At 40.0% G+C, this 12,672-nt stretch overlaps 1 protein-coding gene across 2 annotated transcripts in view; it reads right to left on the bottom strand.

The window, feature by feature from the left end:
* The window catches only part of ADARB1 (adenosine deaminase RNA specific B1), a 259,557-nt gene that overhangs the window by 36,882 nt on the left and 210,003 nt on the right, over positions 1-12,672 (bottom strand). For both annotated transcript variants that reach the window (XM_073633480.1, XM_073633479.1), the window contains one exon: positions 1,160-1,308. In XM_073633480.1, coding sequence (XP_073489581.1) covers positions 1,160-1,308 — 149 coding nt within the window. The remainder of the gene's footprint in view (positions 1-1,159; positions 1,309-12,672) is intronic.

Below are 12,672 nucleotides of genomic sequence, written 5' to 3'. Positions count from 1 at the left end.
TAAAGTGTTTTATAACATCGGACACTCAGCGCTGCTTCAATAAGTACAACGAATCAGAGACTTGGCTCGCATATTATATGATTTTAGTCTTATTGTTTAATTACATTTTTTAAAGAAAGCCATAAGAAATCCCGTTTGCGAGAAGCCATGTGGGGGGACACAGCAAACATGTGGAAGAAGGTGCTCTGGTCAGATGGGACCAAAATTGAACATTTTGGCCTAAAAGCAAAGCGCTACGTGTGGTGGAAAACTAACACTGCACATTACCCTGAACACACCATCCATGCCGTGAAACATGGTGGTGGCAGCATCATGTTGTGGGGATGATTTTCTTCAGCAGAGACAGAGAAGCTGGTCAGAGTTGATGGGAAGATGGATGGAGCCAAATACAGAACAATCTTAGAAGAAAACCTGTTAGTCTGAAAAGGACGAGACGGGGCAGAGTTTCACCTTCCAGCAGAACAAACATACATACAGCCAGAGCTACAATTTAATGGTTTAGATCAATGCATATTCATGTGTTAGAATGGGTCAAAGTCCAGACCTAAATTCAATTGAGAATCTGTGGCAAGACTTGAAAATTACTGTTCAAAGACACTCTCCATCCAATCTGACAGAGCTTGAGCTATTTTGCAGAGAAGAATGGGCAAAAATTTCACTCTAGATGTAGAGACATCCCCAAAAAGACTTGCAGCTGTAATTGCACCAAAAAAGTGGTTTTACAAAGCATTGACTCAGGGGGGCTGAATACAAATGCACACCACACTTTTCAGATATTTGTAAAAAGTTTTGAAAACCATTTATCCTCTTTCCACTTCACAATTATGTGCCACTTTGTGTTGGTCTATCAGATACAGTAAAATCCCAATAAAACACGTTTACGTTTTGGTTACAACATGACAAAATGTGGAAAATTTCAAGGGGTATGAATACATTTTCTAGGCACTGTAGATGAGAAAATCTGACTTCTCATGATCTACGTACATGTTCCAGGCCTGTGACTCAAATACAAAAGCTGGACAGCCAAAAACTAGCATTTTCAGAAGATAAGCCCAAAACTTTAAAGCCCATGCAGCCTAAGAGTAGGAAGCTATTCTAAAACTGTATTTTTTGCTATCTGCCATCAGGCTACAATGTTGACTGGCTTTTATTCCAATACCTTCCTGTCCAGCTTCATGGGGTGAAAAGATACGAGCATCTCCACATGGCGATGTGCTGATATACAGGTGAAACTGGACATGGTCTTTTAGTCTAAATCCACCACGCTCAGATTTCATAAAAATGGACTTCTGATGATCTTCTTTAGTGCTGAGAAAAGAAAAACCCAAATAAGTACAGTACTGTTAATTTCATAATATTTTGACATTCATATAAACTGTACCCTGAATCTGAAAAGCAAAGGCGTATCAACATATTACTGCAGTTTTACTGAGTTTTTGTGCTACCATAGTACACCCTTAAACACCTATTTGCCAGATTTTATAATCTGGGAATGCCATTTTTGTTCCATCTTGTTTGCAGAGACCATGCTTCTTCACAGTAAGTCTCCGTTCACACCTGTGTTTTTGGTGTAATGCGCTAAAAAAAGTGCATGCTACATCTTTAATGCACTTTCATCAAAACGAGTAATGCACCTAAAACGCAATGCAATAAAAAATAAACAGAACTGCACAGCAGTGAACCTGCCCTTACTCTTTGGTGTAATTAAAAATGTAAGCCAAACTCCAAGCAAACATCTACAGTAGGTATAGGCAACTGAAAGGGGGGAGTTGGGACCTTGAGTGAGGCAAGTGACAGTATGTTTATTTGAATACACTCTTGTAAGCCATACAATTTATTACCTTTACAGATTCTGTGTCACTACACTCATTACCACGTATTCATATTAAAATGTATGTTTTGGGGACACCTCTTTGGAGTCTGTTCCGAACATATGCGGGTTATGCTCCCTCAGCTCCCGGGACAATCCTAGCGGCAACAATTTTTCTGGCAGTTGTGGCTGAAATTTTAGTTGGTCTACCTGACCATGGTTTCAACAGAACCCCTCATTTTCTTTTCCTTGATTGGAGTTTGAACAATGTTGATTGGCATTCTCAATTCCTTGGATTTTTTTTTATATCCCTTTCCTGTTTTATACAGTTCAACTACCTTTTCCCGCAGATCCTTTCACAATTCTTTTGCTTTCCCCATGACTCAGAATCCAGAAGCGTCAGTGCAGCACTGGATGAAAGATGCAAGGGTCTGTCAGGAGTCCAGAAACTCATTGACCTTTTATACAAACGCACTAATTACAAGCAAACAGATCACAGGTGAGGATGGTTACCTTTTTAATAGCCATTCAAACCCCTTTGTGTCAGCTTGTGTGCATGTTTTGAGGCCAAAATCACTAGGGTATTTAAACTTTTCATCAGGGTCATTTGGGTAGTTTGTTATTTATGATTTAAAGAGTAAACACAGTTGATTGATAAATGGCTTCAGCCAAACGCTAACCAAGAGTGAAAAATGTTTTTGTGTTAGCATTCATATTCTCTGAAAAATGTCCAAGAAATCCTAAATTCTGCCAGGGTATGTAAAACTTATGAGCACAACTGTATATTCTATCATAATAACATTGTTTACAAAGGGTATAGCAGAACATTCTCGTTAAGGTAGGCATTTTATATACAAGGCATAAATTACAATTTATACAATATAAAGAGATGCTATAACAGTACATTCTGGTTACCCATATGATTATATAAAAGAGGCAAGGGATACCATTCCTCATTGAATGGGTGACGATATTCTGCGCTTAGGAGAATAGGAACAAGGAAGGACTGCTGCCCCCCTAAAAATGAAAATCACCTAGGTGAAATCCAGTGTACAGAAATTGCTATAAACAGGGGGACTGGCGCTGTCCGGCTATATGTGCATTAAATAATGATTCCTACAAGTGTAAGAAAAAAGGGGGCATACATGTGGAAAAAATAATAAAATAATAATTGATAATAAACAATAAATAATAAAACAATTAATATGCGTGTGACCAATGTGTTGTGGGAGCTATTAAAGTGCAAACAACACTCCCAACAGGTGTTAGTATAATAAAGTGCAACTTGCTCCTGAGATAAATATATATGTGCCAATTTCTCAATAAGAACCAACTGCCTATATATGTATAGAAATGTGCCCAAAAGTAAAAACAAGAACTCCGAAGTAAACACTTATGGCAATAAAACAGTATTGTCAGTAAAGAACAAACAATTATGACAGTAAAAAATCCCCAGCATGTGTGCATAAAAAAGTCCAACAAAGCAATGTGTGAAAAGGTATAGAAAAAAATATATATATATGTGAAAAAACAACAAAAATATATAAAGCAGTAAGTGTCCAAAATCAAGGTCCTAAAGTGTATCCTTTTGGTGAAAAAAACGTGATTTCAGCATTGACTGGTGTTGTCCCCGTCCTTCACTGCACCCCCACTCGTGCTTACACTCACCGGACTGCCTAACCCCTGCAGGGGTAAAAGGCATATGTGGAAAATCCTGCGATGGCAAGTCCAAGAAGCGGTCCTCCGTCCAGGGGTGTTTATCCTTCTCTGATGGTTTTGTATCCCAAAATGTTAAACATCCATATATAGTGAGGAAAGAAAGAACTTCATAGCATGAATCCGAAAAAATGGGTATTTTATTTAATAAAAATCCATAAGAGTATGGTTAAAAACAGATTTTAAACACAGGAGCTGACAGCGCTCCAATAGCCGGCTCGCAGCTGGTGGGCAGCGTGGTGTGGCGTGCGTTCCACCGCCTGCCTGCTCGAAACCGGAACTAACTCAAGCAGAGAGATGTGCCGACGTGTGCGTATCCCGAGGCCACACCTTACGCGTTTCGTCATCAAGACGTCATCTGAGGCGTGGCCATCTTGGTACTCCACACGTCTATATAAGGTACCGTCGGTACATTGACGATGTAATTATTCTGTGGGAAGGGGACTCTGATTCCTTTGAGATGTTCCTGGAAGGACTCAATCAAAACGAATATGGTATCTCCTTCACTGGCAAGACTGAACAGGACTCAACAGAATACCTAGATCTACAGATTTTTAAACAGGATGGTGGGTTGTCAACAAGGACCCACTTTAAACCCACCGACCGTAACGGGTATATACCCGTTTCGAGCTGCCACCATCCCAAATGGAAAAAGAACATACCCAAAGGGCAGTTCTTGAGAATAAGGAGAAACTGCAGAAACATCGAGGATTACCGGAATCAGACAGACACCCTGATTAAAAAATTTTCAGATAAAGGATACGATCCAAATACGAAATGAGATACAAGTATGTGACCGGAACTCCCTACTAGTAAAAGAGGGTAATAGTAAAAAGAAGTCTCCGGTAGACATCTCCTTTATCACAGGGTTTAATAACCAATATAGGTCTATTGAGCACATTGTAAGGAAGTATTGGCCGATTTTGAAATCTGACAGAACTCTTGGGAAATTACTTACAAAAAAACCTCGGTTCATCTATAGAAGAGCACCTACTCTCAGAAATCACCTGGTCCTTAATGTTATCGATCCCCCTAAGAACGTGAAATTAGTCTCCGATATGAAGGGTTTCTATAGATGTCAAAAATGTCTGGCCTGCAGAGTCAGTAAAAGACAACCCAAAAAAAGAACATCCTTTAAGGCTAGGAATGGCAAGGAATATGAGATTAGAGAATTAGTCACCTGCAATACCACCCATGTAACCTATATCATCGAATGTCCTTGCCGGCTGCAATATGTGGGCAGGACCACCAGACCCCTATGTGTACGGATCAGGGAACATATTAACATCATCAGAAAAGGGTTCCCTAAACACAACCTCTCCAGACATTTCGATGAATTTCATCATAGAGATCCGTCTGATTTGGTTTTCTATGGGATTGATACCATTAAAAACCATTGGAGGGGGGGGGCAGTAAGAAGATTTTGATATCACAGAATGAAACAAGATGGATACATCGTTTAGATTGCCTTGTCCCTAGGGGTTTGAATGTAGAGATAGACCTAAACTGTTTTTTGTCTAATTTCTAGGTGCCCCCTCCATAAGCTGCATCCACCCTTCGGTTACCCCCAGGTGTTTTTTTTGGTTATATCATCCTTGGACCCTTATGTTAACTTGTATCAGTACATGTACCTACCTCATTACATTTTTTGTTTTCTATTCTGTGCGAGTATACAACTGAGATCTTAGGCCCTGACTGTACAGGCCCTTAATTTTCAATTCACACCAATATATGGATTTTATTCCCCTCCCTTTTTATATATTTTTATATTCTGTGGATATATAGTTTGATTTTTTCTTATACATATAGGCCTACCACCACATTTGGTTTTAAAAATGTTTTTTTTCTTTTTGTCGATTCCCGTTTTTTATCATTCCTTTTATATACAATTCATGCATTATCATTATGTTGCGGGTTTTTTCCCATGTCTTATCTTAAGCAACACTGTTTGTATGGTTTGGGACAGACCTTGGGCAGCTATATATTTATATACATTTTTATTACTGCCCCCACATACACATTTTGACATATGGTATTTATTTATTCAATTCTCTGGATAGATATATATATTTTTTTTTCATATAGACATATTGTATATATATATATATATATATATATATATATATATATATATATATATATATATTTTTCCTCACACATTTCTTTACCTCATTGCCTTTTATTTTTTTATTTTTATTAATTTATTTAATTTATGTACAGTACATGCATATATTTTTAATTTTTCTACCATTTGATTAATTTTACCATTTGATGTGTATTTTTATATGTTTTTAGGGCACACAATAGTAAAGATATATCAGTGCCGTTATATTTTTGAATTTATATATTTTTGAACTCATGCTTCCCTCCTTGCTGATTATATAGTTTTAGTACAAAATATATACTCTTTAGAATGTAAAATGTATATTTCCATGTTGCGGTTTTCAAGACAAATGGAGGTGCCAAAGATACTATACCCCTTTTACCCACTTGATGGCGCATGACTATCATCAGGGATACCATTAGATTCCAATTATAATTCACGAGGGTGGATTAGAAACATTTGATTGGCGATCGCGGCACCTCCATTTCCTTATATAGACGTGTGGAGTACCAAGATGGCTGCGCCTCAGATGACGTCTTGATGACGAAACGCGTAAGCTGTGGCCTCGGGATACGCACACGTCGGCACATCTCTCTGCTTGAGTTAGTTCCGGTTTCGAGCAGGCAGGCGGTGGAACGCACGCCACACCATGCTGCCCACCAGCTGCGAGCCGGCTATTGGAGCGCTGTCAGCTCCTGTGTTTAAAAACGGTTTTTAACCATACTCTTATGGATTTGTATTAAATAAAATACCCATTTTTTCGGATTCACGCTATGAAGTTCTTTCTTTCCTCACTATATATGGATGTTTAACATTTGGGGATACAAAAACATCAGATAAGGATAAACACCCCTGGACAGAGGACCGCCTCCTGGACTTGCCATCGCAGGATTTTCCACATATGCCTTTTACCCCTGCAGGGGTTAGGCAGTCCGGTGAGTGTAAGCACGAGTGGGGGTGCAGTGAAGGACGGGGACAACACCAGTCAATGCTGAAATCACGTTTTTTTCACCAAAAGGATACACTTTAGGACCTTGATTTTGGACACTTACTGCTTTATATATTTTTGTTGTTTTTTCACATATATATTTTTTTTCTATACCTTTCACACATTGCTTTGTTGGACTTTTTTATGCACACATGCTGGGGATTTTTTACCGTCATAATTGTTTGTTCTTTACTGACAATACTGTTTTATTGCCATAAGTGTTTACTTCGGAGTTCTTGTTTTTACTTTTGGGCACATTTCTATACATATATAGGCAGTTGGTTCTTATTGAGAAATTGGCACATATATATTTATCTCAGGAGCAAGTTGCACTTTATTATACTAACACCTGTTGGGAGTGTTGTTTGCACTTTAATAGCTCCCACAACACATTGGTCACACGCATATTAATTGTTTTATTATTTATTGTTTATTATCAATTATTATTTTATTATTTTTTCCACATGTATGCCCCCTTTTTTCTTACACTTGTAGGAATCATTATTTAATGCACATATAGCCGGACAGCGCCAATTCCCCTGTTTATAGCAATTTCTGTACACTGGATTTCACCAAGGTGATTTTCATTTTTAGGGGGGCAGCAGTCCTTCCTTGTTCCTATTCTCCTAAGCGCAGAATATCGTCACCCATTCAATGAGGAATGGTATCCCTTGCCTCTTTTATATAATCATATGGGTAACCAGAATGTACTGTTATAGCATCTCTTTATATTGTATGAATTGTAATTTATGCCTTGTATATAAAATGAAATGCCTACCTTAACGAGAATGTTCTGCTATACCCTTTGTAAACAATGTTATTATGATAGAATATACAGTTGTGCTCATAAGTTTACATACCCTGGCAGAATTTAGGATTTCTTGGACATTTTTCAGAGAATATGAATGCTAACAAAAACATTTTTCACTCTTGGTTAGTGTTTGGCTGAAGCCATTTATCAATCAACTGTGTTTACTCTTTAAATCATAAATAACAGAAACTACCCAAATGACCCTGATGAAAAGTTTAAATACCCTAGTGATTTTGGCCTCAAAACATGCACACAAGCTGACACAAAGGGGTTTGAATGGCTATTAAAAAGATAACCATCCTCACCTGTGATCTGTTTGCTTGTAATTATTGCGTTTGTATAAAAGGTCAATGAGTTTCTGGACTCCTGACAGACCCTTGCATCTTTCATCCAGTGCTGCACTGACGCTTCTGGATTCTGAGTCATGGGGAAAGCAAAAGAATTGTGAAAGGATCTGCGGGAAAAGGTAGTTGAACTGTATAAAACAGGAAAAGGGATATAAAAAGAAATCCAAGGAATTGAGAATGCCAATCAACATTGTTCAAACTCCAATCAAGGAAAAGAAAATGAGGGGTTCTGTTGAAACCATGGTCAGGTAGACCAACTAAAATTTCAGCCACAACTGCCAGAAAAATTGTTCAGTATGCAAAGAAAAACCCACAAATAACTTCAGGTGAAATACAGAACTCTCTGAAAACGTGTGGTGTGGCCGTTTCAGAATGCACAATAAGGAGGCACTTGAAGAAAGATGGGCTGCATGGTCGAGTCGCAAGAAAGCCATTACTATGCAAAATCCACAAAGTATCCCGCTTACAATACGCCAAACAGCACCGAGACGAGCCTCAAACCTTCTGGCACAAAGTCATTTGGAGTGATGAGACCAAAATTGAGCTTTTTGGCCACAACCATAAATGCTACATATGGAGAAGAGTCAACAAGGCTTATAATGAAAGGTAAGCCATTCCTACTGTGAAACACAGAAGTGGATCACTGATGTTTTGGGGATGTGTGAGCTACAAAGGCACAGGAAATTTGATCAAAATTGATGACAAGATGAATGAACATCAGCCAGGAAGCTGCACATGGGACGTACTTGGACATCCCAACATGACAATGGTCTAAAACACAAGGCCAAGTTGACCTGTCATTGACTACAGCAGAATAAAGTAAAGGTTCTGGAGTGGCTATCTCAGTCTCCTGATCTCAATATCATTGAGCCACTCTGGGGAGATCTCAAACATGCAGTTCATGCAAGACAGCCCAAGAATTTACAGGAACTGGAGGCTTTTTGCAAAGAGGAATGGGCAGCTTTACCATCTGAGAAGATAAAGAGCCTCATCCACAATTATCACAAACGACTTCAAGCTGTCATTGATGTTAAATGGGGGCAACACGGTATTAAGGACTGGGTATGTAAACTTTTGATCAGGGTCATTTGGCTAGTTTCTGTTGCCACTATGATAAAAAAAAAAAAAAAAAAAAAAAAGTAAAAAAACAGTTGATTAATAAGAAATGGCTTCAGCCAAACAATAACCATGAGTGAAAGAAAAGTTTGTGCTATACTGGCAGGGTATGTAAACTTAGGAGCACTAATTTATTTATTTATATATATATATATATATTATATATATATATATATATATATATATATATATATATATATATATATATATATATATATATATATATATATATATATATATATATATATATATATATATATATATATATATATTTATTTATTAATATTAGAGAGCCTAGGGTGGGAAATGCTGCAGCTACTGGTAAACAATGCCCATCTGCAGCCTCACTGTGCCCACCTGTACCTTTGATTAAAAACAGCGCAGCGGTTGTCTCCCACTGTGTCATGCAGCTGCAGTCTTAACTGTTCAGCGGCTGGCCACTGTTACAAAGCCCCGCCTCCTCCTCCTCGTCCGTGATAGACGGAACACTGATTCAGTTTCCCAGCATTGTATCAGTGTTCCGACTATCACGGACGAGTAGGAGGAAGGGCTTTGTTACAGTTGACGGCCGCCTAACAGTTAAGACTGCATGACACAGCAGGAGAACCTCACTCGAGTATAAGCTGATGGGGGCTTTTTCAGCATAAAAAAAACCCTTAGAGTTACCGGTAACTGTATTTCTACGAGTCTTTCAGGACAGCACCTGGATAGAGCGCAGCTCCACCCACTTTCCCAGGAAACACTGCAGTCAGTTTTCGAGCGGACACTTCCACCATGGCCTCAGTTGTTTTAGAGTACCTCCAGCCATGTTGAAATTAGATAAGCAGAACATAGCAATAACACCACATTTTATAATACTTTAGGGTGGGTCATCGGTGCTGTCCTGAAAGACCGTTACCGGTAAGTCTAACTAAAGTTTTCTCACCTCGTCTTTCAGGACAGCACCTGGAGATGATAAAAAAAAAAAAAAAAAAAGAGTACTTACTCTAGGGTGGGACCACTGCCTGTAGGACTTTTCTGCCAAAGGACTGCTCTGATGCAGAGAGCAAATCCAACCTGTAATGGCGGGTAAAAGTAGAGAAGCTTGTCCACGTAGCCGCCTTGCAGATCCATCCTGGAGAAGCCCCTGCCCATTTCACCCAGGATGCTGCTACTGCCCTGGTTGAATGGGCCCCCACTCCTGCGGTAGGATCTACCTTTGACATTTTATAGGCTTCATTGATGGCTATTCGTAGCCACCTACCTTTGGTGTTTTTGGAAGCACCGTATCCTTTACGCGGGCCAGAGAATAGTATAAACAGTGAATTCGATTTTCTGAATTCACTTGTGATGTTCAGATAATGTAGTATAACATCTCCTTACATCCAGGCTGTGAAAGTCTTTCCCCCTGCCGGATGGTGAAGGGCAGACGTTCGGGAGAACTGTCTCCTGTGACCTGTGGAATACCGTTGAAACCTTAGGTAAAAATACCGGGTCAGTTGTCAGCTCTACCCGGTCTGGAAATATAGAACAGGAAGGTTCAATAATGGACAGGGCTTGCAATTCGCTCACCCACCTGTCTGAAGTGACTGCCGCTAAAAGCGCTAATTTAAGCGACCAAAATTTGATTGTCGCTTCCTCTAGAGGTTCAAAAGGTCTTTTAGTCAGACCCTGTAATACCAGAGATAAGTCCCATTTTAGAAAAAACTTAAAAGGTACTGGCCTAGTTCTGGTCAGTGCCTTAAAAAATCTCATCTCTAATCTATCCCAGGATCTAAGTGGATCCTGGGATAATTGTCTCTTCAGGAACATCAAAAGAGTGGCCACTTGCACTTCAGGGTGTTAGTCGCCAACCCTTTTTCCATTCCTTTGTGTAGGAATTCTAACACGGAAACTTCTTCCTTTGGTGAAAACACTTTACTTGCGCACCAGGAATTAAAACATTTCCATGACTTAAAGTAAATTGCTCTAGTGACCTTCTTTCGGCTGTCTAGTAGTGTTGAAACTAGTTTATTAGACAAGCCCTTACTTTTTAGGATCTGCTCCTCAGTAACCAAGCAGCTAGTCTGAGGTGCTCGATATTGGGATGTTGAAGGGGCCCCTGGGTTAGAAGGTCTCTCTAAAGGAAGAAAACAGTGGGGTTCCACTGCCACCTTCTGTATGGTTGAAAACCATTCCCTTTTGGGCCAGAATGGGGCTACTAAGATCATGGCTGTAGACTCCCTTTGCAACTTTTTTAGTACTATGGAATCATTTTGAAGGTTGTGAAAGGCGTAGCACAAGTGGAAGGTCCATGGTTGCGCTAGCGCATCTAGTCCTTCTGCTTGATCTCGTCTGTTCAGGGAGAAGTCTCTACCTTTGTATTGGAGTGGGATGCAAACAGGTCTATTTGGAGAGTTCCTCATCTTTCTGTTATTCTCTGGAATACATCTGTATTCAGACTCCACTCCGATTCCAGTATCCTTTCCCTGCTTAGGAAATATGCAATCTGATTCAGATCTCCCTTTAGGTGTACGGCCATCAGGGATGTTAGATTGGATTCGGCACAGGACATAATCTGGAGGGCTGAAGAAAGCAACACCCTGCTCCTCGTGCCTCCCTGTCTTGTTATATAGGCCACTGCTGTGGCATTGTCCGACAACACTTGAATGTGGTGACCCAGAACTTGGTCTCTGAAAGCCCATAGTCCCAGGAGAATGGCCCTCAACTCCCTCCAATTAGAGGATCTCCTGGCCTCTCTGGTTGTCCATGCTCCTTGGGCCATCTGTCCATCCAGATGGGCACCCCAACCCCAGAAACTTACATCTGTTGTCAGACTTTGCTCTATGGGGAAAGTCCAAAGTAGACCCCTGTCCAAGTTTGACTGACTCCTCCACCACCATAGTTTTCTCTGAACTTGAAGGGGAATCCTGATCAATTTCTCCAGCGGTTCTCCATAGGACCAATTCCTGAGAATTGTCTGCTGGAAATCTCTTGCATGGAGACGTGCCCATTGCACTGCTGGTATTGAAGACGTGAGGAGGCCTAATACAGACATGGCTGCCCTGATTGAAACTGACAGATTTGTTTGCGTCCCTTTTACTGCCTTTTGGACTCTCTAGCTTTTCCTCTGGGAGAAAAATTCTTTCCTGAATGGAACTGATGGTATAACCCAGAAACTTTATTGTCTGGGACGGAATCATATTTGATTTATCTTTGTTGGTGATCCATCCGAGACTCTCCAAGTGTGTTCTCGTCTCTTCTAGATCTTTCTCCAATAGATCCTTTGTTCTGGCAAATAGCAAGAGGTCATCCAGGTATGGAACTATTGATATCCCCTTTAGTCTGAGGGGTGCTAGGGCCTCTGCTATCATTTTTGAAAATATCCTTGGTGAGGACAACAGGCCGAAAGGGAGGGCTCTAAACTGTAGATGTGAGATTGACTCTCCCATCTTGACTGCTAATCTTAGGTACTTCTGCGATGTTGGAGCTATAGGCACATGCAGGAACGCATCCCTCAGATCTATTGATGCCAAAAAACAGCCTGGTGTCAGAAGATTTTTTACTGAAAAGAGCGAGTCCATTCTGAACTTTTTGTATCTGATTGATTTGTTTAGTACTTTCAGGTTTAAGTCTAAATGGAATTTCCCTGATTGTTTCCTTACCAGGAATATGTGCGAATAGCACCCTTTCCCTTCCTCTTCGGGGGGAACAGTTATAATCACCCTCCGTTGGATTAGTTCCTGAAGTAGAGATGACATCCCTAGAGATTTTTCTGGGTCCCGGAGAGCCTGGGTTACATAAAAGCGATTTGGAGGGGAT

This window comes from Aquarana catesbeiana, linkage group LG06 (assembly GCF_042186555.1).
Source record: "Aquarana catesbeiana isolate 2022-GZ linkage group LG06, ASM4218655v1, whole genome shotgun sequence".
NCBI lineage: Eukaryota > Metazoa > Chordata > Amphibia > Anura > Ranidae > Aquarana > Aquarana catesbeiana.
The sequence above is the reverse complement of the archived record's forward strand: the minus strand, read 5'-3'. Positions and strand labels throughout refer to the sequence as shown.